This window comes from Carcharhinus amblyrhynchos, unplaced genomic scaffold, assembly GCF_965287045.1.
Source record: "Carcharhinus amblyrhynchos unplaced genomic scaffold, sCarAmb.v2.hapA scaffold_636, whole genome shotgun sequence".
NCBI lineage: Eukaryota > Metazoa > Chordata > Chondrichthyes > Carcharhiniformes > Carcharhinidae > Carcharhinus > Carcharhinus amblyrhynchos.
Window position 1 is genome coordinate 50424 of NW_027650376.1, and position 26979 is coordinate 77402.

The 26979-nt window shown below is 47.7% G+C and overlaps 1 protein-coding gene across 1 annotated transcript; it reads right to left on the reverse strand.

The window, feature by feature from the left end:
• Window positions 1-743: 743 nt before the first annotated feature.
• LOC145339725 (cold shock domain-containing protein C2-like) lies at window positions 744-26979 on the reverse strand. The gene is made up of 4 exons (XM_080184248.1): window positions 26961-26979; window positions 10441-10629; window positions 6404-6526; window positions 744-4468 (listed from the first exon to the last, which is right to left on the reverse strand). Exons 2-4 carry the CDS (start codon window positions 10605-10607, stop codon window positions 4306-4308), a joined length of 453 nt encoding a protein of 150 aa, XP_080040374.1. The 5' UTR covers window positions 10608-10629; window positions 26961-26979; the 3' UTR covers window positions 744-4305.

Consider the following 26979-nt stretch of genomic DNA (forward strand, 5'->3'; position numbering starts at 1 on the left):
CGAAAGTCCAACTCCCAGGAACAAATTCAGAAAGACACATCCTCAAAACCGAACTGGGGCTCACAGTATAACAGGAGGCCCTTTCACCAGATACAGGACGTTAATTAGGGGCTGCTCTGTTGCCGACTAAATGGACATTTTCCAAATGATCATTAATTGTACAACCCCAAAATTCATCACCAGATATCCCATCCCAATCTTTAGATTCATTCGATTCCCGCAGATTTGACCCATTCTGGATTAAGTAAATCTCACGCATTCGGGGATCGTGGGGAAAAGTTACTTTAATATTTGACGGGTATCTGTAGTTTAGTTAGAAATGTTATACTTATAACAAGCCTAAAACCTAGGATCTTCTAATTGAAGTAACTGGTTATCATTTCTTTTCAGGATTTATCCAGCTTGTGGTTTATAGCGTCTGAATAATAGGGCGGCACGGTGGCACTGGTTAACTTCAGTAACTTCATTGCAGTGTTAATGTGAGCCTTACTTGTGACTAATAAATAAAACCTTAAACATTAAACTTTAATAACCAGCATGGTTGGGCGGCACGGTGGCACAGTGGGTTAGCACTGCTACCTCACAGTGCTGGGGACCTGGGTTCAATTCCCAGCTTGGGTCACTGTCTGTGTAGAGTTTGCACATTCTCCCCGTATCTGCGTGGGTTTCCTCCCACACCCAAAGATGTGCAGATTAAGTTGACTGGCCATGCTAAATTGCTCCTTAGCATCGGGGGGGGGGGGGGGGGGCTAGCAGGGTAAATATGTAGGGGTAGGGGGTGGGTGTGATTGTTGTCAGTGCAGACTCAAGGGGCTGAATGGCCTCCTTCTGCACTGTAGGGATTCTATGAAGCACAATTGCTTGCTTTCTTAGTGTAATAAATTTGATTAAAACAGCAATTGTCACATTTTGACCTCTATAACAAAAACTCAGTAGTTCCCACTCTTGTTGAGAGAATATTTACGGACAAGTTTCACCCAGACCCTTAGGATATCCAGGAAATTACAATCCATTTAAGAAATTGTTCTAAAAGCTTTCTCAAGGAAAAAATAATAATTCTGGTTGGCTTCGGAGCTCGAGCGGGACACATAGTCTAAGCTGGGATTTAACACCCCATCCCTCTCTCCTGGTGGGTTTCCCCCACACTGAGCTATTGGCCACTGGCCAGATCTTCCAGTCCTGTCGAAGCCAATGGGCATCTGCTTGGTTCACCAGCCCCGCTGGTAAGGGCGGTGGAGGGGGGGGGATCGACTGGTGGGATGGGAAAATCCTGTCAGTGGGAAGGACTGGAAAAGCCCTCCCCAAATGACATGGTCCTTGGGTCTGACTCTCTCTGACTGACATTGAGAGGAGTGTCAAGGAACAATACTTCATACACCACAATCAAAGGACCTTAGAGCGCACGAGATGTGTTTGTTGATGATAGTTTCAGGGTCATCGTTACCAAGACAAGTTCGTATTCCAAATTTATTAATCGGATTTAAATTCTACCAGCTGCCGTGGTGGGATTTGAAGCCAGGTCCCCAAAGTATTAGGCTTTATCACTGCACCACCTGACGGAACCAGGCTGATATAAAAACCCTTTCCTGGTTGCCTCAGCGGTTTTGTGAGGTTTTCTGTTCAGGTTTTAGCCTCAGGCTCCTGTAACTCCTCCATCAGGCAGTAGCACAGACAGCTAAACCCGCCACCGAGACTCAGACAAAAATGGGGCCTCGATGCTCCTGGAAATGGCAGCGGGAGGACGAGTATTTTCCATTGCTTTTCCTAAACTAGTCGTGTTGAGTATACTAAGGGGTGATCTCATCGAAGCGTTTTCAAGATGGTTAGAGGATTTGCTAGGGGTCGAGAGAGAGAGAAACTATTTCCGACGGTGTTACGAGTTCACAATAAGGAGGCATAACGTCAAAGTTAGCGTCAGACCATTCAGGGCGATGTTAAAATCACGCGGGATTGGTGATTTTATTGAAGATTTTGACAGGTCAGATCCTGAGGGGAGTTGATGGAGTGGATTCTGAGAGGATGTTTCTCCTTGCGGGAGAGGTAAGGGGGGAGGGAGGGGACACAGTTTTAGAATAACGGACCTCCCATTTAGGAGAGAGATGAAAAGAATTTGTTTCTTAATTTTGAATTCTCTCTGTCTCTTTGCCTCTCTCACACTCTGTCTCTCACACTCTCTCTCTATTTCTCTCTGTTTCTGTCTGTCTCTTTGCCTGTCTGTCTCTCACACTCTATTTCTCCCTCTCTCGTTTTCTCTCTCTCTCTCCATGTCTCTCTTTCTCTTATAACACCAGGTTAAAGTCCAATAGTTTATTTGCTAGCACAAGCCTTCAGAGCGTTGCCCCTTCCTCAGGTGAGTCACTCACCCACTCACTGGATGAAGGAGCAGTGCTCCAAAAGCTTGTGATACCAAAAAAACCTGCTGGACTTTAACTGGGGTTTGAGACTTCTTACTGTACCCACCCCAGTCCAATGCTGGCACCTCCACATCATCTCTTTTTTTTGTTCTCTTTCTCTCTCTCTCACTGTCTCTCCCTCTCTCTCATTCTCTCTCTCACTGAATCTCCCTCTCACTCTCTCCCTCTTTCTCTCTCTCTCGCTGTCTCTCCCTCTCTCTCATTTTCTCTCTCTCACTGTCTCTCCCTCTCTTACTGTCTCTCCCTCGCTCTCATTCTTTCTCTCACTGTCTCTTCCTCTCTCTCATTCTCTCTCTCACTGAATCTCCCTCTTTCTCTCTCTCTCACTGTCTCTCCCTCGCTCTCATTTTCTTTCTCTCACTGTCTCTCCCTCTCTTACTGTCTCTCCCTCTCTCTCATTCTCTCTCTCACTGAATCTCCCTCTCACTCTCTCCCTCTTTCTCTCTCTCTCGCTGTCTCTCCCTCTCTCTCATTTTCTCTCTCTCACTGTCTCTCCCTCTCTTACTGTCTCTCCCTCTCTCTCATTCTTTCTCTCACTGTCTCTTCCTCTCTCTCATTCTCTCTCTCACTGAATCTCCCTCTTTCTCTCTCTCTCACTGTCTCTCCCTCGCTCTCATTTTCTTTCTCTCACTGTCTCTCCCTCTCTTACTGTCTCTCCCTCTCTCTCATTCTCTCTCTCACTGAATCTCCCTCTCACTCTCTCCCTCTTTCTCACTCTCTCACAGTCTCTTCCTCTCTCTCATTCTCTCTCTGTCTCTCCCTTTCACTCTCTCCCTCTTTCTCACTCTCTCACCGTCTCTCGCTCTCTCTCTCTGTCTTTTTCTTTCTTGTTGTCTCTCTCTCACTCCTCTCTCTGGCTCTTTCTCGTTCACTCTATCTCACTCACAGTGTCTCTCCCTCTCTGTCTTTCTCGCTATCTCTTTCTCTCTCTCTCTGGATGGGATTTTACAGCCTCGCTCGTCCCAAAACCGTAAAATCTCACCTGAGGTCAACGGACCTTCCCATTGTCCGCCTCTCACCCACTCCGATTCCCGTGGTGGGCAAGGCAGTAAAATTCCGGCCTCTGAGTCTCATCTACCTCTCTCTGTTAACCTGAGGAGCTCTCTTTCCAAGAGAGGCACTTGGAGGCCAGGTCAAATGAATATTTTTAGGGCAGAGGTAGATAGATTCTTGATTGGCAAGGGGGTATTGAAGGCCATGGGGGTAGAGAAGAAGGAGAAGACGTGACCACAATCAGATCATCTTTGATAGAGGGGTGGTGTTTCGGGTCCGAAATTTGTATGTTTGCAAACACAAAGTGGAAACCTGGAACTCTCTCTCCAAAGAGCTGTTGGGGGCCAAGTAGAAATGTCAAAATTGAGACTGATAGATCTTTACTCCACGGGGGTATTAAGGTTTACAGAATCAAGGCGGGCAGATGGAGTTGAGACACAGGTGAGCCAGTGAATGGGGTAGAACAGGTTTGAGGGGCTGAATGGCCCCTCCTGTCCTGTCCTAAGTAGCTGGACTGTGACAAATGAATCTTAAATTTCGAATGAGTCCACTCTGTCACTGGGAAGCAAAAGGAACGGATTCCACTCAATTTATCTTCAACTAAAAGATCCAGCCCAAAAGCTTAAATTAAGCGAGAATATTCCATAGTTAGCGCGGCAAGTGAACTGTGGTGAAAATAAAGAAAGGGCTGTCACAATCACTCCCCTTTTCCCACCCTGTATTGTAGATAATTCTTTTTTCAAATCCAGAACCTTTAAAGTCTATGACAATACACAGCTCACAAATCACAAACTCTTCCCCACACTTATTCTTCTTATGTTATGCTGCATTATGGAGGCCCTGTCAGTGGGGCTGGCTTGTCGGGCTCCTGGGCCCGACCCCTCAGGCCCGGCCTCCCTCACGAGTTGATAATCTGCCCAGACCAGGTCTCGTGTTTGGTGCCCGGGGCCAGGTGAGTGATGACCACCTCGACGGCCTGGTACTTCAGATTCTTGGGTGGGACGGCGCAAACCTTGTACGTGACCTCATCTCCTTCCACCGGCACGTACTCCCCTTCGATGCTGGAGGGAGAGAAAGGGAGATGGGAAGACTTGGTCAGAGGGCTCGGTTACGGTAGGCGGCGATGAACGAGACAGCAGTGACGTCCGACAGAGGCTGGCCACACGCGCGGCGAGAGAAGCGGAGTTAACGGGCAAGGTTTCCCCCTCCCCAGCAGGATCTCCCAGTCCCGCCGGAGTCTACTCCCCACCCCTCTCCCAATCCTGCCCACGGCGGTGTGCAAAAGTCTGTAGTCCTTGGCAAGACCGGAAGATCTCACTAGTGAATGGCGATGCAGGCTCAAAGGGCAGAATGGCCTCATCCTGCTCTTATTTTTTATGTTTCTGTGCGGAGGTTAAGTCTGTTTCTCTCTCCGCAGCCGCTGTCAGGCCTGCTGAGATTTCCAGAATTTTCTGTTTTTATTTCAGATTCCCAACATCCACAGTATTTGGTCTTTATTACACAAGATTGCCCTGTGGGGCTCATCACTTGGCACTGAGACAGCTCAGGGAAGAACAGTACGTATGGTTTGATACTTGCAGTGGGAATGATGGTGGCAATATGAAAACAAAAAGGCAGAGGGAAGGCGGCTGGAGAATCAACTGAGGGTCCAAACAGCCCAGGCTATAAACTAGCGAGCGGAGAAAGGAAAGAGAGACGGCGAAGGAGGGAGAAGACGAAGAGTGAGAAGGAAAAGAGAGATGTTCTCGTGTTGGTCCCCACACCTCGGCAGGGCGGGGGGGGGGGACGTACTCAGGTAAAGGACCAGGGCGTGTCCACCAACCGGGGGAGGGGGTTTCTGTGGGGGCACCCGGGATCCTGGGGCCATCGGGTATCTACTCACCCCGCTCCAACTGCAGCGTCCCAACATGGGCTATACATGGTACAGAACCTAGCTGTGGGTGGCACGGTGGCACAGTGGGTTAGCACTGCTGCTTCACAGCTCCAGGGTCCTGGGTTCGATTCCCGGCTCGGGTCACTGTCTGTGTGGAGTTTGCACATTCTCCTCGTGTCTGCGTGGGTTTCCCTCCGGGTGCTCCGGTTTCCTCCCACAGTCCAAAGATGTGCGGGTTAGGTTGATTGGCCATGCTAAGAAATTGCCCCTTAGTGTCCAGGGTAGCAGAGGTTAGAGGGATTAGTGGGTATAATATGTAGGGATATGGGGGTAGGACCTGGGTGGGATTGTATTCAGTGCAGACTCGATGGGCCGAAGGGCCTCTTTCTGCACTGTAGGGTTCTATGTAATACTTGGGAGGCCAGTGACCAGGCCTGAAACCCAAAGTGTCATCCAACTTGTGTCCAAATTCGAAGGATTGACTTGACAAGTTCACTCCTAGTATACTGGGAGGAGGGAAAATTTACCGAAGAACAGTCAAGGAAGACGGAGAACAGGCGGAGGATTCTAATTGCCTCTAGAAAGAGTTTTACAGCAATGGTTTCATGATCATTGTTGGACTTCCAATTCCAGGTTCAAATTTCACCATCTGCCATGGTGGGATTCGAACCTGGGTCCCCAGAGGATTGTCCTGGGTCTCTGGATTACTCATCCAGTGACAATACCATGATACCACCACCTCTCCCAGATTTCTGTCCACCGTTTTGCTTAATTGCACAAATGGTACATGGGCCTGTTGAGGGCAACTGCCTTTTTGCTTCATGTGGGAATGAGTTAAACTGTGGCCATGGGGTAGTTGGGTGGGTGGGGCATGGAAGAGAAACTTGTTCAAGACTGCCTCCTACTGGAGCTGTCACAACCTCTCAGTCACGTCAATGTGAATAAATTGTTCACAATGTGTAACTCAAGGCTGATGAACCCTCCACGTACTCCACAAACTACACATCCCCCCGAACCCCCCCCCCCGCCCTCCCGTCTCCCCCCTCCCCCTCGCCTCCCCCACCCCCAGTACCTTCCGTCCCAAAGTTGAAATATATGAAGAGCTGACACTATATTAACTCACTCGGAGATGTGTACAAAGATGTCCTCTTTCCCATCCATGGGTGTAATGAACCCATGACCCTGTGACCTGGAGAAACACTTGCATTTTCCCTTGGACAGGGGTCCGAGCGTTGCCCGTGCAGAGCTGGAAGAGGAAAGACCAGTGTCAACATCACAAATACATAAAGTTCCTGGGAATAAGAGTCATTTTACAGTATAGAAAGAGGCTTTTTAGCCCATTATATCTGTGCCATCAATCAAGCCTCTACTTTCTCAGAAGACTAAGGAAATTTGGCACGTCAGCTATGACTCTCACCAACTGTTACAGATGCACCACAGAAAGCATTCTTTCTGGTTGTATCACAGCTTGGTCTGGGCTCCTGCCCTGACTAAGACAACAAGAAACTACAAAAGGTTGTGAATCCATCACACAAACCAGCCTCCCATCCATTGACTCTGTCTACACTTCCTGCTACCTCGGCAAAGCAGCATAATTAAGGACCCCACACACCCTGGGCATTCTCTCTTCCATCTTCTTCCGTTGGGAAAAAGATATCAAAGTCTGAGGTCACGCACCAACCGACTTCAGAACAACTTCTTCCCTGCTGCTGTCAGACTTTTGAATGGGCCTGCCTTGCATTAAGTTGATCTTTCTCTACACCCTAGCTATGACTGTAACACTACATTCTGCACTCTCACATTTCCTTCGCTATGAACGGTATGCTTTGTCTGTATGGCGAGCAAGAAACAATACTTTTCACTATATGCTAATACATGTGACAATAATAAATCAAATCAAATGAAATTAAGCGCCCATCTATTCTAACCCCATGGTTAGGATACCAGATCAGAAATCCCAGGGTATGTTATGGAGTCAAAGTCAACCCCAACAATTTTCTGTTTTGGTATTAGAGTGAGGATAGGATCTTTCACTCCAGGCACGATTCTACTGACAAACTAGGAAGCTTTTAGCAGGACAAATTTTGTTTAATAACACAGCTTAACTGTAACAAATGAGTTAAGCTTAACATTTAACAAATGAACAATACTTAAACATGGCAAAATACAATTCTTAACTGCTAGGTTATCACTAATAGTTCCAAACAACCAATATTTCTCTTTTAGACTTAAATCCCTCTTTATGATTTAGTTAGCAAAACACAGGCATATTTGCTTGTGACTTAGGTGAACAGTCTTGGAGCTTTTCGAAAGCCTCTGGGGAGAGAGAGAGAGAGAAAGACAGAGACACTGTTGTCTTCCACCATTTTAGGCAGGAAGTGCTCTTGGTTTTAAATGAAAATGAAACTTTTTTTTGCAAGCTTCGTGCCTCCCATCAATCACATGATTCTGTCCCTGTCCGTCAACCTAACCAAAACTCACGTGAGTCTGCATAGCTTTACTAAAATCACAAGAGAACTTAAATAAATAAAAGGTCCATTAACTCTACAAAGTAACAAATTCCTATCTAAAAATCAGTTGTTATCCTCGAACTGCCTGCTTCGAGCAGGCTCAAAGGGCCAAATGGCCACCTCTTGCCCCTATCTTCTATGATTTCCCAGACAGGTTGACTCTTGGAACAAAACTGTGCCTCTTATAGCTTCCCCACCTTACACACAAAATATAGCAAAATAGCACAGTATCATGACTCCATTTTCTAGCACTTGGTCTGTAGCTTTGTGTGCAACGGCGTTTCACGTGCTCATCAAAGCGATTCTAAAATCTGGAGGGTTCCTGCCTCTATCACTCTTTCAGGCAGTGAATTCCAGATTCCCACCACCCTCTGGGTGAAAAAGTTATACCTCAAATCCCCTGCCCTTTACCTTCAATCTATGCCCCCTGGTTATTGACCCCTCTACTAAGAGGAAAAGTTTCTCTTATCTGTCCTACCTATGTCCCTGACAATTTCTGTACACCTCAATCAGCTCCCTCCTCAGTCTTCCCCGCTGTAAGGAAAACAACAAAGCAACCCCAGTCTAACCCCCTCTTTATAGCTGAGAAGCTCCACCCCAGTGAATCCTGGTGACTCTCCTCTGCACTCTCTCTATTGGAAGGATATGAACATACAGTGTGCAGTTCTAGTTGCCATACCAGAGGAAGGCTATGTTCATTTCCTTTCTATAGTGTGGCAATTAGAACTGCACACTGTATTCTAGCTGTATTATACAGCTTCATCATAACTGCCCTGCTCTTACATTCAATGCCTCGGCTAACAAAGAGAAGTATCCCAAATGCCTTCTTAACCACCTTATCTACCGATACTACTGCTTTCAGGACATGAACCCTAAGGTCCCTCTGGCACTGATGGCACAGTGGTTAGCACTGCTGCCTCACAGCGCCAGGGACCCGGATTTGGGTCACTGTCTGTGCGGAACCTGCATGTTCTCCCCGTGTCTTCTCCGGGTGCTCTGGTTTCCTCCGACATTCCAAAGCTGTATAAGTAAGGTGGACTGGCCGTGCTAAATTGTCCCGGGGTGTGTAGGTTAGAGGGATTAGCAGGGTAAATACGTGGGGTTGCGGGAATAGAGCCTGGGTGGGATTGTGGTCGGTGCAGACTCGATGGGCCAAATGGCCTCCTTCTGCACCGTACAGATTCTATGATTCTGCTCCGATTCCCTCCCATAGTCGAAAGATGTACTGGTTCGATGGATTGGCCATGGTAAATTGTCCCTTAGTGTTTAAAAGATGTGCAGGTTTGGGGGATTAGCAAGGTAAATATGTGGTTGCTGGTTAGGATGCTCTGTCACAGAGTTAGTACAGACTTGATGGGCCAAATGGCCTCCTTCTGCACTGTAGGGATTCTATGATTCTCCGAGGCTGGAGACACCATTACAGGCTTGTCTCAGGCCTCAGTCTGGGTGTCTACACGCGGGTCTCCTGGTGCTGAGCCAAGCTGATCTGTTGATTCCAAAGGAGTAAATAATTTAGCTGAAGTGCTGGAAGAACCAATCATAGAAACCCTACAGTACAGAAGAAGGCCATTTGGCCCATCAAGTCTGTACCGACTACAATCCCACCCAGGCTTTATTCCCATAACCCCACGTATTTACCCTGCTAATCCCACTGGCATTAGGATCAATTTATCATGGCCAATCCTGCCTAACCTGCACATCTTTGGAGTGTGGGAGGAAGCCAGAGTAACCAGAGGAAACCCACGCAGACACGGGGAGAACGTGCCGACTCCACACAGACAGTGACCTGAGGCCGGAATCGAACCTGGGTCCCTGGCGCTGTGAGGCAGCCGTGCTAATCCACTGTGTCACCGGGAATCGAACCCGGGTCCCTGGAGCTGTGAGGCAGCAGTGCTAACCCACTGTGTCACCGTGCCCCCGGGAATCAAACCCGGGTCCCTGGCGCTGTGAGGCAGCAGTGCTAACCCACTGTGTCACCGTGCCCCCGGGAATCAAACCCGGGTCCCTGGAGCTGTGAGGCAGCAGTGCTAACCCACTGCGCCACTGTGCTGCCGGGGAATCGAACCTGGGTCCCTGGAGCTGTGAGGCAGCAGTGCTAACCCACTGTGCCACCGGGAATCGAACCCGGGTCCCTGGCACTGTGAGGCAGCAGTGCTAACCCACTGTGTCACCGTGCCCCCGGGAATCGAACCCGGATCCCTGGCGCTGTGAGACAGCAGTGCTAACCCACTGTGTCACCGTGCTGCCTATAGGGGAAACGAGATGAGAAATAAAGGGAGTTGTAAATGGACCAATGGGGAAAAGAGTTTTAAATAAAGGAGACAATCTGTGAAGTAAAGTTACTGATAAAGGGCAAGTTGAGTTCATCTCGCGATGAGTTGCATTTGTTTTGTGTAATAATGGAATACAGAAACTGCGAATTGTAATGTAGTCAGTGTGAAAGAACTGTAGTAACACAGAATTGGCTAAAAGTCTAAAATACTGAACACAGAATAGTGATGACACATTCAAATCCCCTGTTGGGTATATTATCTGCTCGGTGCACAGACTACTCGACACGCATCGAATAAACAAGAACCTCAATGTGTGAGAAGCTCCCAGGCCGATGGGAGCTGTTGGTCAGTAACGCTGCGGCCCCCGGGATACTTACGCAGAGTAGGTGCGGGTACGTTTGGTGGGGAGAGGGCTGGGTAGGTCCGCCAGGAGAGAGCTGTTCCGCTCCCACGTCTTGATGCTGTCGCGGAAGTAGGATAGAGGCGGCGACACTGGAGAGTGGGGTGGCTGTGAGGGTGAAGTCTCCCCCTGCTCAGACGACATGGCGCTGTGTGAGGATTCCTGTCTGTGGGAGAGTCAGAGGCACCAACATTAGGATCCAGTTTGCTCCTGTCTCCCTCCCTGCCCCAATTTCAGACCAACCCATGTTTGAGGTAGTGGATGGGGTGCCTATCGAGCGGGGCTGCTTTGTCATAGAATCATAGAAACCCTACAGTGCAGAAAGAGGCCCTTCGGCCCATCGAGTCTGCACCGAACACAATCCCACCCGGGCCCTACACCCATATCCCTTCATATTATACCCACTAATCCCTCTAACCTACACACCTCAGGATACTAAGGGGCAATTTTAAGCACAGCCAATCAACCTAACCCGCACATCTTTGGACTGTGGGAGGAAACTGGCGCACCCGGAGGAAACCCACGCAGACACGAGGAGAATGTGCAAACTCCGCACAGACAGTGACCCGAGCCGGGAATCGAACCCTGGTCCCTGGAGCTGTGAAGCAGCAGCGCTAACCCACTGTGCTACTGTGCCGCCTGCGTCCTGGATGGTGTCGAGCTCCTTGAGTGTTGGAGCTGCACCCATCCCGGCAAGTGGGGAGTGTTCCGTCACACTCCTGACTTGTAGATGGTGGACAGGCTTCAGGGAGTTGGGGGGTGGTGGACCAACAGTCCCCTCCCATAGTTGACCACAAGGAGGCGTTCGAGTGCCATTGCCCCCTCCCCGACCCCCCGTCCTGCCGGTCCCATTCTCCTTGGGCCCCAACGATACCCCGCCTACAAGACCTTTGCAGTTTTCCTGTCATTGGCAAACGTACACTACCCTGGCGCAGATCCATTTCCCCTTGGATTCTCCCAACCTGCCTCCTTAACACGGCCTCTCTCATCGAGCTGGGAAAGAGTGATCGCATCATCGTGCCAACACAGCAGGGCAATGGACCAGTGGGCATATAGAAACCCTACAGAAGGAGGCCATTTGGCCCATCGAGTCTGCACCGACCAGAATCCCACCTAAGTCCTACCCCCTTATCCCTACATATTTACCAACTAATCCCGCTAACATACGCATCTCAGGACTCTAAGGGGCAATTTTTTAGCATGGCCAGTCAACCTAACCTGCACATCTTTGGACTGTGGGAGGAAACCAGAGCACCTGGAGGAAAACCATGCAGACACGAGAAGAATGTGCAAATTCCACATAGACAGTGACCTAAGACAGGAATCGAACCCAGGTCCCTGGAGCTGTGAGGCAGCAGGGCTAACCACTGTGCCACCGTGCTGCTAGTGTGTCAGTCATGCTGACACACTGTAGACTCACGTGTCAGCACATGGAGAATCAGTTACACGCAGAGTGATCCCCAGCCCTGTGGGGCACTGCTAAACTAGATGCAAATCCTTTCCTCGATGGTTCATTTCTTTGCAGAACGCAGCGTAGCGGCAGCATGGTGACACAGTGGTTTGCCCCTTTTCCCCGTGTCTGTGTGGGTTTCCTCCGGGTGCTCCAGTTTCCTCCCACAGTCTGAAAGACGTACTGGTTAGGCCGTGCTAAATTCTCCCCCAGGGTACCTGAACAGGCGCCGGAGTGTGGCGACTAGGGGGATTTTCACAATAACTTCATTACAGCGTTAATGTAAGCCTACTTGTGACTTACAAATAAACCTTGACTTGAAAAAACTTGCTCTGGAAATAACATTTTGGTTGCGTGGTTACATTTATTTTGCTGTTTTGAGTTTTGCTTCAGTCGGGCAGATCAGGCCTGCAAGGTTGGGGGTGGGGGGGAGGGGCGGGGGGGGGAGGGGGGCATCGATGGGGTACGATGTGCTGTGCTGGCCCAGTGATCTCCATTCTGATCGGTGTCCGTGCAGTGGCCCACACTCAGTGTTACGCTGCCGGCCACTCCAGTAGCAATAGTCCCTGCCCACTGATTGTTAATGAGATTCAGGCTGGGGCACTCTGATGCCCAGAGTGTGCAAGATTCATTTTGAAAAATCCCACAGCAAAAAAGCAGTGGAATTTACTCCAGTTCTTACACAAATTTGACACTTCAAATTTTTTGGGGGGGGGAGAATCCCATCCAGAGATAGAGATAGAAACAAAGGCCAGAGAGTGAGAAGAGAGAGAGAAAGGATAGAGAGGGGGAGATGGAGAAAAAGAGAGAGAGAGACACACACACATACACAAGACAGAGAACGAGAGAGAGAGGGACAGAAAGAGAGACAGACAGACAGAGACAGAGAGAAAACAGAGAGAGAGAAAATAGAGAGAGAAAAAAAAGACACACACACACACACACACACAGATAAGACAGAGAGAAATTGAGAGAAATAACAGAGAGAGAGAGAGACAGAGACAAAGGACACACAGAAAGAGAGAGTGACAAAAGCCAAGAGACAGAGAGAGATAGGGAGAGAGAGAAGACACACACAGAAAGACAGAGAGAGAGAGAAAGAATACACAGAGAGCAAGAGACAAAGAACAGAGAGAGAGAAAGAACAGAGAAAGAGACAAAGAAAAGAGTGAGGAGAGAGACAGAGAAAGGGAAGACAGAGAGAGAGAGAAGACAGGGAGAGACAAAGAGAGAAGAGAGAGAGGGGAAAATGAGAAGACAGAGAGAGAGAGAAAGAACAGGGAGAGAGAGAAAGACCTGACAGCGAGAGAGAAGAGAGATAGAAAATGAGAATACAGAGAGAGAAAGAACAGAGAGAGAATGTACAGAGAGCGAGAGATAAACAGAGAGAGAGAAGACAGAGAGAGAGAAAAAGCTGAGAGAGAAAGAGTCAAAGAAAAGAGAGAGAGAGGAAAAAGAGAAAGAGAAGACAGATAGAGAGAGAGGGAGATGGAGAGAGAGAAAAGACAGAGAGAGAGAGAGAGGGTAGAGAGAGATAGAAGATAGAGTGAGAAAAGACAGACAGAAAGAATGCACAGAGAGCAATGGATAAAGAACAGAGAAGGTGTCATAAAAGGCCTAACTTTCCTTAGTGATAGGGCTAGGGCTGGGGTTTGGGCCTGGGAAAGGTGCTCTTTTGGAGAGTCAGTGCAGATCTGATGGGTTGAATGGGCCCCACTCTGCACTGAAGCGATTCTACGTTTCTAGAAACACAAGTCGTGCATTTCCCAACATCAGGTTCCTAACTTCTGAAAGCCAGCCCATTCCAGGAATTTTCATCCTGAAGAAGCTGGAGTGGGCTGGACCTGGGCCCAATACCTCCCAAAACAGACCCAAGTCAGCAACGGAGATGGGTCAATGCTGAAATGGGAAGGTTATAAGGTCTGCCTTTTCACTGGGCCATCAGCCTGGTTCAATTCAATCTAGCACTCATTTCTCCCCCATCCCACACCATACCCGCTCCATAATCCCATGCCTGTTCTACCCCATAGCCCATCCATACACTTTCCATACCCCCATGCCCCTTCCAGTATCACCCCCCCAACGCACTCTCCATACCTACTGCTCCAGCATCCACTGGGCATACAATCTAGTTCTACGAGGCTCAAAAAAACATCAGCAAGCATTTGAAATGCTCCTGAAACTGTCAAAATAAGCAAACAGGCAATGAAAATTCCCTTGGAAAAATTCCTCTTACAAGCTCATAAAACTGTCAATAAGACACAGCCATTCATAATCCAATTGAAAAGGGTTTTAATTCACTCAAGCTCTCCTAATTCTGTTCACATAAGCAAAAAGCGTTCTTTAAAAAAAAATGAAAAACCACTTCAAAGATCGATAAACATTTTAATGTTCTGCAAAGGGGACTGCTGGCTATGCTTGCTTGACAGTTTTATGAGCTTGTTGTAAGTTTATCATTCTTTCAGGTAATTTCTCAATGTTTGTTTATTTGGACAAGAATGGGAGATTAAAAACAGAAAATCTCAGCGGGTCTGACAGCATCTGCGGGGAGAGAATAGAGTCAACGTTTCACGTCTAGATAACCCTTCATCAGAATGGGAGATGTTCAGTGGATTAAAGCTTTTTTAAATGGGAGCATGGGTGGTTATGTTAGATTGGAAGTTTTAAGAGCTTGAAAAAGGCATTTTTTTCTATGGGAATTTTGAACAACTGTTTGCTTATTTTGACAGTTTTGTGAGCATTTCAAAGATTTACTAGTGTTATATAGTTCATTGGATCTGTATCTAGTGAATACTGGAAGAGTGCGCTAAAGGCTCAGCAACTGTCAGGACATAATATTATTGTGAAAATCAAACCACAGGATCCACTGCATGGATTCATATATGATTCTTCATATTGTAAAATGCAGAAGAGGAATTTATCCTATGGATAATGTACTCTAATGCATGTCAACCCTTGTGCAGTGCTGGTCAATTTAATGGTCTTTTATCTTTTAAGGAAAGAATCTTGTGACCAATTACTGAATTGAAAACATATTTCTCTTTTCAAGCAGCATCTAATTGTGGCAGTTGTAGTTGGCGGGAGCTTTTAAACAGATTTATCAAGATTCCAAACTCCACAGCAGGCTTCCCCCAAGTTTCCTGGAGTTACTTTCCTGGCATGGTTCCCACAGCTCCCAGGAACCCACTCACTTTCATGAAAATAGCAACCTACAGGAAAATTGTATTTGGAGTTGACATCAGAATGGCCAAACCAATGTCACTTTAAGTGTGTGCCAGGTCACAACCCGCCATGTTTCCTGGCTCAGGGGATGTAGCAGGTGGTGGGCAGGGCCTGTGAAGCTTTCAGTGTTGCCCTCCAACATGGGGGAGGAAAGTTCAAGCTCAAAGGACAGAGAGAGAAAGAAAAGACAGGAAAAGAGAGAAGCACACAGAAAAGAGAAAAAGAAAATGATGTACAAATAGGATAAAGAGAGAGAACACCAGGCAGAGAGAACAGAGAAAGAGAGAGAGACACACACAGGCAAAGGTAGAGAGAGAGAGACAGAGAGAGACATGCACATACAGGACAGAGAAAGAGAGAGAGATACACACAGGGCAAAGAGAGAGAGAGAGACAGGGAGAGACATGCACATACAGGACAGAGAAAGAGAGAGAGATACACACAAGGCACGGAGAGAGAGAGGGAGACAGAGAGAGACATGCACACACAGGACAGAAAAAGAGAGGGAGATACACACACAGGGCACAGAGAGAGACAGAGAGAGACATACACACAGGGCAGAGAGAGAGATACACACACAGGACAGAGAAAGAGAGACACACACATAAGACAGAGAAAGAAAGAGACAGACAGACAGACACACACACACACACACACACACACACACACACACGACAGAAAGAGAGACACAGTAAAAGACAGGGAACACAAGGAATGGAGGACAGAGAAAGACAGCATATTTGGGAAAGAGACAGGGAAATGGGATTTTAAAATAACACAAGGAATTGAGCAAATCAGGAGAGAGAGGAGAGTAAGAATCTTTCAGGAAGGACAAAAGGACAAAGTTTTCAGATGACAGGACAGCTGAGATCTGGTGGCTGAGCCAGTGCCAGGGTCCTCCCGGACTGCGTCTGCTTATTCAAATCCATGCCGCAGTCTCAGACTCTCAGGCTCTCTCTCCATCGAGGGATTAACCTTGGCAGCAGCTAAACTCTTTAACCCTCCGGTTTCTAATCTACTGTGTGCAGATGCTCTCTTAACACAAAACAGCTGGAAAGAAAACAACTTGGTTTCACAGAGAGAGCGAGAGAGGCAATTAGAGAGTTTGATGGACAGAGAATGATTTTCTTTTATTCATTCATGGGATGTGGGTGTCGCTGGCTAGGGCGGCATTTATTACCCATCCCTAACTGCCCCTTGGGAAGGTGAGCCGCCTTCTTGAACCGCTGCTATGCTTGTGGTGTAGGTACACCCATAGCGCTGTTAGGGAGAGAGTCCCAAGTGTTCCTTATCTGAGGAAGGGTGTCCTTGCTATAGAGGGAGCACAGTGAAGGTTCACCAGGCTGATTCCTGGGATGGCAGGTCTGTCACATGAGGAGAGACTGAGTCGGTTAGGATTATATTCACTGGAGTTTAGAAGAGTGAGAGGGGGGATCTCATAGAAACTTATAGAATTCTAACAGGGTTAGACAGGGTAGATTCAGAAAGAATGTTCCTGATGGTGGGGGAGTCCAGAACTAGGGGGTCAGAGTTTGAGGATAAGGGGTAAATCTTTGAGAACTGAGGTGAGGAGAAATTTCTTCACCCAGAGAGTGGCGAATGTGTGGAATTCACTCCCACAGAAAGTAGTTGAGGCTAAAACGTTGTCTGGTTTGAAGGAGAAATTAGATTTCGCTCTTGGGGCTAAAGGGATGAAGGGATATCGAGGATGAAGGCGGGGGACAAAATTAGGATATTGAATTCAATGGTTAGCCATGATCATAATGAATGGCAAAGCAGACTCGAAGGGCCGAGTGGTCTAGTCCTGCTTCTAGTTTCTATGTTTCAGATAAAAAGATACTAGAGTAGCATACAGACAAAGAGACACACATAAGAAATAGGAGCTTGTTTCGCAGTTCAATAAGATCATGGTGGATCTTCTAGCTCAACTCTACCTTCACAAGAACCTAATCGACTTCTGCCTTGAATACACTCAATGACATCTACAACTTTGTGGGGCAGATTGACAACTCTGTGTGAGAGAAGTTTCTCTTCATTTCAGTCCAAAATGGCTGACACCCTATCCAGAGGTCGTGACCCCTGAGACAGAGCAAGCGAGAGAGATAGAGACATGGGCTTCAAATCTGCCACTTGGCTAAATTCTCATTAACGAGTCGGAAACTGCTTCAAACTGGGGTTGGTAAACACAGGTGCTCATGCCATCAATCCTAAACAGGCCCTTCCTTGGGTGGTCAATGACTTGCCTGCTTCAGATAGTCAGCTTCAGAGGACTGCGAGTAGGTTTTTAGGGACAGTTGGCTGGGAATGCTCCTCCCGTAACCCCTGGCGATGAGCAATCTCAAAACAGCTTCCCTTAGAAGAGGATTCTCCAAAGGAGAAGACAATGGCCCTGTGGTATTATCGATGGACTACTAATCCAGAAATTCAGCTAATGTTCTGGGGACCCAGGTTCGAATCCCACCACAGTAGATAACGGAAATTGAAGTCAGTAAAAAATATCTGAAATTAAGAATCTACTGATCACCATGAATCCATCGTCAATTGTCAGGAAAAACCCATCTGGTTCACTAAAGCCCTTTTGGGAAGGAAATCTGCCATCCTTAGCTGGTTTACATGTGACTCCAGATCTACAGCAATGTGGTTGACTCTCAACTGCCCTCCAAGGGCAACTAGGGATGAGCACTAAATACTGGCCAGCCAACGATGCCCATGTCCCACGAATGAATAAAGAAGATTGCTGACACTCTTGTCTCCACAAGAATCACACATGGGTCACAGCCAGTCACCTGCCAGGTATCACAAGAAAGGACCCAACCATCGCCCCTTGACATTCAATAGTATTACCATCTCCGAATCCCCCATTATCAACTTCCTGGGGTTACCATTGACGAGAAACGGAACTGGGCCAGTCATATAAACACTGTGGCTACCAGAGAAGGTAGTCATGATGTGGAGATGCTGGCGTTGGACTGGAGTAAACACAGTAAGAAGTCTCCCAACACCAGGTTAAAGTCCAACAGGTTTATCTGGTAGCATAAGCCACTAGCTTTCAGAACGCTGTTTCTTCATCAGGTCACCCGATGAAGGAACAGCGCTCCAAAAGCTAGTGGCTTTTTCTACCAAATAAACCTGTTGGACTTTAACCTGGTGTTGTAAGATTTCTTACTGCGGCTACCAGAGAAGGTCAGAGGTTGGGAGATCTGCAGAGAGTAACTCACCTCCTGACTCCTCAAAGCCTGTCCACCATCTTCAAGGCTCAAGTCAGGAGTGTGATGGAATACTCTCCAACAACACTCATAAATCTCAACGACATCCAGGACGATGCAGCCCACTTGATTGGCACCTCCTCCAGCACCTTAAACATTCACTCCCTCCACCACCGACACTCAGTAGCAGCAGTGTGCACCATTTACAAGACGCACTGCAGCAACTCACCAAGGTTCCTTCAAAGGCATCTTCCAACCCTAGGACCGCTACCATCTAGGAAGACACGGGCAGCAGACACCTCGGAACAACACTTCCTGCAAGTTCCCCTCCGAGTCACTCACCAACCTGACTTGGAAATATGTCGTCGTTCCTTCACCATCACTGGGTCCACATCCTGGAACTCCCTACTTAACAGCACAGTGGATGTACCTACACCACATGGTCTGCGGAGGTTCCAGAAGGCGGCTCACCACCACCTTCTCAATGCAGGTGGGCAACTGCCATTACCTTCTCACGGGCAACTGGGAATAAGCAACGAATGTACATCCTGCCAGTAATGCCCACATCCAAGAATAAATCTTTAAAATATAGTCAGGCTGAGATTGCGTATATTTTTTCATGGATGCGGGCATCGCTGGCAAGGCCAACTTTACTGCCCATCCCTAGTTACCCCTGAACTGATAGGCTTGCTGGGCATTTCGGGGTCAGTTGAGAATCACCCATATTGCTATGGGTCAGGAGTCACATGTAGGCCAGGCTGGGTATCATAGAATCATAGAAACCCTACAGTGCAGAAAGGGGCCATTTGGCCCATCGAGTCTGCACCGACCACAATCCCACCCAGGCCCTACCCCCATATCCTTATTTATTTTACCTGCTAATCTACACATCTCAGGACACTAAGGGGCAATTTCTTAGCATGGCCAATCAACCTAACCCGCACATCTTTGGACTGTGGGAGGAAATTGGACCACACAGAGGAAACCCACGCAGACACGGGGAGAATGTGCAAACACAGACAGCGACCCAAGCGGGGAATCAAACCCAGGCCCCTGGAGCTGTGAAGCAGCAGTGCTAACCATTGTGCTACCGTGTCACCCCATCTGGGTAAGGATGGTAGATTTCTTGAACTAGGTGAGTTAAGACAATTGTTAACAATTTCGTCGTCACCATTATCGAAACTAGCTTTCGGTTCCATATTTATTAACAGAATTTAAATTCCACCAGCTGCTCCAGTGTGATTTGAACCAGTGTCATAGAATAACAGAATCCCTACGGTGCAGAAGGAGGCCATTTAGCCTATCGAGTCTGCACCGTTAACAATCTCACCCAGGCCCGCTCTGTGTCACCCCATATATCTACCTTGCTAAGCCCTCTAACCTACGCATCTCAGAACATAAGAACATAAGAACATAAGAAATAGGAGCAGGAGTAGACCATCTGGCCCTTCGAGCCTGCCCCGCCATTCAATAAGATCATGGCTGATCTGTCGTGGCTCAGTTCCACTTTCCCGCCCTCTCCCCATAACCCTTAATCCCCTCTCTTATCAAAAACCCATCAACCCGCTTCTTAAAAATATTTAGCGAGGCAGCCTCCACCACTTCAACGGGCAGAGAATTCCAGATATTCACCACCCTTTGAGTGAAGAAGTTCCTCCTCAACTCTGTTCTAAACCGCCTCCCCTTTATCTTGAGGCTGTGCCCCCTAGTCCTACTGTCTTTTTTGAGCGGGAAGAGTCTCTCCACCTCTATCCTATCCATCCCATTCATCATCTTATACGTCTCAATGAGATCTCCCCTCATTCTTCTAAACTCTAACGAGTACAAGCCTAATTTATTCAGCCTCTCCTCATAGCTCAACCCCCTCAACTCCGGTATCAGCCTAGTAAACCTCCTCTGCACTCCCTCCAAGGCCAAAATATCCTTGCGCAGCTGGAGTACTGCACACAGTACTCCAGCTGCGGCCTCACCAATGCCCTATACAGCTGCAGCAAGACCTCCCTACTTTTATATTCAATCCCCCTCGCTATGAACGCTACGGGGCAACTTAGCACGGCCAATCAACCTAACCCACAGATCTTTGGAGTGTGGGAAGAAACTGGAGATCCTGGAGGAAGCCCACACAGACATGGGGAGAACGTGCAGACTCCACACAGACAGTGACCCAAGCTGGGAATCGAACCCAGGTCTCTGGAGCTGTGAAGCAGCAGTGCTAAACTCTGCGCCACCGTATCCCCAGAGCATGAACATGGGCCTCTGGATTACTAGACCAGGGACATTATTACCACTGTTGCCCCAGGTGGCAGTGACTTGAGGGGAGGGGGCTAGGTGATGGGTGGAACGGAGGTTCGGGATGGTGTAACTGGGACTGTGGCAGGGAGGGCAGGGGTTAGGGTTGAAATTTTAGACATACGGGCTGAAGTTAGACAAAAGGCCGTCTGCATTTGAAGAGTGGTTTCGAGATCACCACACTCAACACCAGCAGTGAAGCTGAGTCTGGAGAATGGGCAGGATGAAGCAAGAAGGTTGGCAGGGGTTTAGAACAAAACCCTCTGTCAATTTTCCGGACAGTCCTGTTGACCCTGTGGTTTCATCCAATCAGCAGCAGAGCTGTCCAGGTCCGGAGCGTATCTCCGACCTAGTTCCGGATTTTGCTGCAGGAGGTTTGGGATGTCAAGTTTGGCCTTGGCACCCACTGAGGAAGGGAAAATTAATCAAAAAATTCCCAGATCTCCAATTCCGTTTCACTGGAATTGTGTAAGGCCAGTCATAGAATCCCTACAGTGCAGAAGGAGGCTATTCGGCCCATCGAGTCTGCACTGACCACAATCCCAGCCAGGCCTACCCCCATATTCCCATGTATTTATCCTAGCTAGTCCCTCGACACTGAGGGACAATTTAGCACGGCCAATCCACCTAACCCGCACACCTTTGGTGTGTGGGGGAAAACCGGAGCACTCAGGAGGAAACCCACACAGACACGGGGAGAACTATGACAGCGAACTAAGCCGGGAATTGAACCCAGGTCCCTGGCGCTGTGAGGCAGCAGTGCTAACCACTGTGCCACCGTGCCACACCCAGGGTCAATGTGACAGCCTCCACAGTCAAACAGGATCAAGTCTGCTGTGGGCTAGCTGAGTCTCAGAGCGTGGAATCGGAGCTCAGCAAGCAGTTGCCAACTTTGGGGGGGCGGGGGGGGAGTGCGACTACCCACTGGACAACCAACTTGGCTGAACCCGCCCCAGGAAACCGGCAGGAGGATCGGAGAGGAGGTGGGGGGGGCGGAGGGAATTAGCAAAAAAGATCAGAAAGAGCAGGAGAAATCTGAATGAATGGGTTCCTCTTTCCCTCCCACCCAGCGTCACATCACAATGAATCCTAGCAACATACCATAGCAATGGCATAGCAACAGCCTCCTGATCACATAGCTCAGCTCCTATGCATGATAATGAGATTGTTCACACTCTATTACCCAAAACAGTCACGCTGATGGTGTTATTCTCATATCTCTGCACTGCTTCCCCCCCTCCTGCCCCCCCCAGGGGGAGAGCTGCAAAGTTAGGGAAGGATTTGCAGGCTGGGAGGCCACAGCATGGACACTGATTTAAAACATTAACTCTCTCCCTCTCCACAGCTACTGCTGCCAGAGCCACTCACATTGTTTTTATTTCCGATTTCTAACCAGAAATTTGCTTGTATAAACATTTCCTCCTGGTTGTAGTCATCCTTCTGCCCCCCACACACACACGGATAGACACACACACACACACACACATATACACACACACACACACACACACAGACACATATACACACACACACACACACACACACACGGATACACATACACACACAGACACACACAGATACACACACACACACACGGATAGACACACACACACACACACACACACACATATACACACACACACACACACAGACACACACACACATATACACACACACACACACACACGGATACACATACACACACAGACACACACAGATACACACACACACACACGGATACACATACACACACAGACACGCACAGATACACACACACACGGATACACACACACAGACGGATAGACACACACACACATGCAGACACACACACACACACACACACACACACACACACACAGATACACAGACACACACACACCCACACAGATAGATACACACACACACATATACACACACTCACACACATATATACACAGACACACACACACACCCACACACAGATAGATACACACACACATATACACACACTCACACACATATATACACAGACACACACACACATATATACACAGACACACACACACACCCACACATATATACACACACACCCACACACAGATACACACACACATATACACAGACACACACACACCCCCACACACACTCACTCACTCATATATACACACACTCATATATACAAGTATACACATTCATATGCATACAAACACTTGCACACACAAACACACACTAATAACACATATACATAAATATGTACACACAAATAACACACACTCAACAATCAATTCATGATCATCATTAGACTTCCAATTCCAGGGTTTTAAAAAATTCAATTCATACTCAACCATCTGCCATGCTGGCATTCGAACCCGTGTCCCCTGTGCATTACCATGAACCTCTGGATTACCAGTCCAGTGACAACATCACTAGGCCCCATCATTTTCCTTCGCTCTTCTCCCTGTGATGTTGACATTGGAAGGGATTCAATGGCATGTGACTAAAGTGACATCAGGCAGGGTTCCTGCAAAGTCTCAATCACACTTTCCCTTCTTATCAGAGAACCATAGAATCCCTACAGTGCAGAAGGAGACCATTGGGCCCAACGTGACATAAAACACTTACTGTGCTCTTTTTAATGGAATGCTCTCCCCCAGAGAGTAGTGGAAGCTTCAAGGCCAAACTGGACAGATTTTTGAGAAGGGAGTCATGAGTTATAGGAGGTGAGGCAGGGGGCTGTAAGTGGAGTTAAGGCCACAATCAGATCAGATTTGATGTTGGAACAGTCTCAATGGGCTGAAGGGTCTACTCATAGAAATCATAGAAACCCTACACACAGAAAGAGGCCATTTGGTCCATCAAGTCTGCACCAGCCACAATCCCACCCAGGCCTTACCCCCATATCCCTACATATTATACCCATTAATCCTTCTAACCTAAGGATCTCAGGACACTAAGGGGCAATTTCAGCATGGCCAATCAACCTAACCCACACATCTTTGGACTGTGGGAGGAAACCGGAGCACCCAGAGGAAACCCAAGCAGACACGGGGAGAACATGCAAACTCCACACAGACAGTGACCCGAGCCGGGAATCAAACCCAGGTCCCTGGAGCTGTGAAACAACAGTGCTAACCACTGTGCCACCGTGCCGCTCCTAAACAAACGGCTCCTGCAACTAATTCTGACACTGAGTGTGTAACATTTCTGGTTTTCCCTCCAGAGCAACCTCTAACGTGGCAAATGGCAGGAAATGAACACAGGCCCACCACGCACCATATTGGAACCTTAGGTGTCTGTGCTACGCCTGTGAGAGGGAAGCAACAGAATCAGATTTCTAGGACGTGGTTGGCAGAACTCCAGCCACAGGGAACCATAATGAAACAGTTTAAATGTTGAGCAACTCTACAAACTGACAGAAGCTGGTGCAGGAACAATTAGGAAGTGACAGCCCTGTAAATGTCAGGAGCCCTTTGGTGGGGTGTTGGGAAGTGGTGGGTTTGGGAGGTAGGAGGGGCACAGTTGGTTGGGGAGTGATTGGCGCTATTAAGGAAATGGATTCGGTGCCCGTGTAATGCTATCAAATGAATAGCTCACCAAGGCTCCTTCGACTGCACCTTCCACAGAACCATAGAATCATCGCCACATGCAGAATGAGGTCGTTCAGCCCATCGAGTCAGCACTGACTCTCCAAAAGCGCATCCCATCCAGGATCTCCGCTCTGCCCTATTGCTCTAACCCCACTGCTAAAACATAGCACCAGGAACCCGGATTAGATTCCCGGCTTGGGTCACTGTCTGTGTGCACGTTCTCCCAGTGTCTGCGTGGTTTTCCTCCAGGTGCTGTGGTTTCCCCTGTGATGTTAGTGTACCTTTAAGAGCTTTCTTTTAATTCATGCTCACAATCTCAGGTGATGTTTTTGTTGGGAAGAGAGAAAATGGTGGGCAAATCAGGTGACAGGGATTTCATTTTCAGTTTCAGTTTGGAATTGCAGGTTGGAGATTTTAGTTTTAGGAGGGACAGCAAGCTAAAAGAACTGTTTTCCCTCTCTCCCTGTTGTTTTGAAAATTCTGTTTTGTTAATTCCTGAAGGGTGAAAATCTGCTGTTGTTGGGGGCTGGACCAGAGTGTCTCTGGTGTTTTGGGAAGCTGTCTTGTCTTCAAACTGTTCTGAGTCTCAAGAGCATTCGACTGCAGAATTCAACTAATGGCCGCAATCCCAGTATCACGTGAACATTAGTCTGTGCGGTGTTAAAGCTGTGAAAAGGGAGGTATTTTGTCTATGGGAGGTTTTGGCTTTGATTGGGGCAGTTTACATATATTCATTGAGGGTTATACACTATCATGGTTGTTTTGTTTCTTGTTTGTAACTAATAAAAGTTGTTGCTAATTTTTACTATACATGTCAACTATATTCTTAAATAAACTTTGTTTGATTAAAGCTCCCTAGTGGATCACTTGAAGCATACCGGAAGTGAAACATCTCATACTTATCCCAGCCAAATTCAGAATGCAAAAGTATGATTCAGGCGGGTTTATAAAACACTTTGGAGTTTTTAACTTGAATCATGATACCTCCCACAGTCCGAAAGACATGCTGTTTAGATGCATTAGCCATGCTAAGTTCTCCCTCAGTGTACCCGAACAGGCGCCAGAGTGTAGCGACTAGAGGACTTTCACAGTAACTTCACTGCAGTGTTAATGTAAGCCTAAATTTGACACTTAATAAATAAGCTTGAAACTCAGAGAAATATTTGCATCTCAGCCCTATTTTAAATGGGAGGTCTCATATTTTTAAAATTATTTCCTGAATTCCAGTCTCTCAACAGCTCTTCCTGTCAAGTCCCCTCAGGATCTGCTATGATTCAATAGGATCAACTTTCCAATGGATACAACCTGTCCATCCTTTTCTTGTAAGATAAACCCCACCTCATCCCAGGAATCAGTCAAGTGAACCTTCTTTCTCACATTTATATCCTTTCCTTCACTATTCCTTCACTCTCACTGAGTCAAAGGCCTGAAACTCTCTCTCTAACAGCACTGTGGGTGTACCTACCCCACATGGGCTGCAGCGGTTCAGGAAGGCAGCTCACCACCACCTTCTAAAGGGGCAATTAGTGATGGGGAACAAATCTCACTGTGTGCATGTTGAGGAGTGTCAGGACTGCTGGCGCTCCGGCTTCTGGCTTTGTACCTCAAGCATTCTTAGGAGTGGAACAGAGTTAGTAAATAAAGGGAATTTGGTGAAGGAACACTGGCCTCTGAGTAATTATTTCAAGAAGTAACAGGAGAATTGCTCTGCCCAAGACTGCAAGGAACTACAGAAGATTGTGAAGGTAGCCCAATCCATCACACAAACCAGCCTCTCAGTCATTGACTCTGGCTACACTTCCTGCTGCCTCAGCAAAGCAGCCAACATAATGAAGGACCCCCCACACCCCGGACATTCTCTCTTCCATATTCTTCCAACTGGAAAACGATACAGAAATCTGAGGTCACGTACCAACTGACTCAAGAACAGCTTCTTCCCTGCTGCTGTCAGACTTTTGAATGGACCTACCTCGCATTACGTTGATCTTTCTCTACACCCTAGCTATGTCTGTAACACTACATTCTGCACTTTCTCTTTCCTTCTCTATGAATGGTATGTTTTGCCTGTGTAGTGTACAAGAAACAATACTTTAATATACGTTACAATAATAAATCAAATCAAAAATCAAAGGATACACTGATAAATTGAGATGAATCATGGAATCCATAGAATCCTACAGTGCAAAATGAGGCCATTTGGCCCATCGGGTCTGCACCATCAACAATCCCACCCCTAGCCATATCCCCACAATCCACCCCATTAATTCCTCTAACCTACACATCCCGGGACACTAAGTGTCAATGTAGCATGGCCAATCCACCTAACTGCACAGCGCAGAAGGAGGCCATTTGGCCCATCCAGTCTGTGCCCGTGCAGACACAGGGAGAACGTGCAGACTCCACATAGGCAGTGATCCAAGGCTGGAATTGAACGGGGTCCCTAGCGCGGTGAGGCAGCAATGCTAACCACTGCGCCACCGTGCCGCCCCAGAAGAGGGGAGGCTTTGAGGAGCTGTATAGACCAAGGGGGCCGAATGGCCTGTTTCCCCCTCAGCTCAGAATGCTCAGAACTGCTCCCATGCAAGAATTATTTTTAACTGCTTGTTTTGAACAGTGAAAAAACACATGACAGATATCTGAGCTCCCGGCTCTGTCACTCCACTTTCATCAACTGATGTTTGCATTAACATCCTTAGGGCAATGATCATCTTAATATAAAGAGCCAGTCAGCACTGCTGGAGAAACCCCTTCATTGTCAGCTTACCAAGAGGCAGAAAGCACAC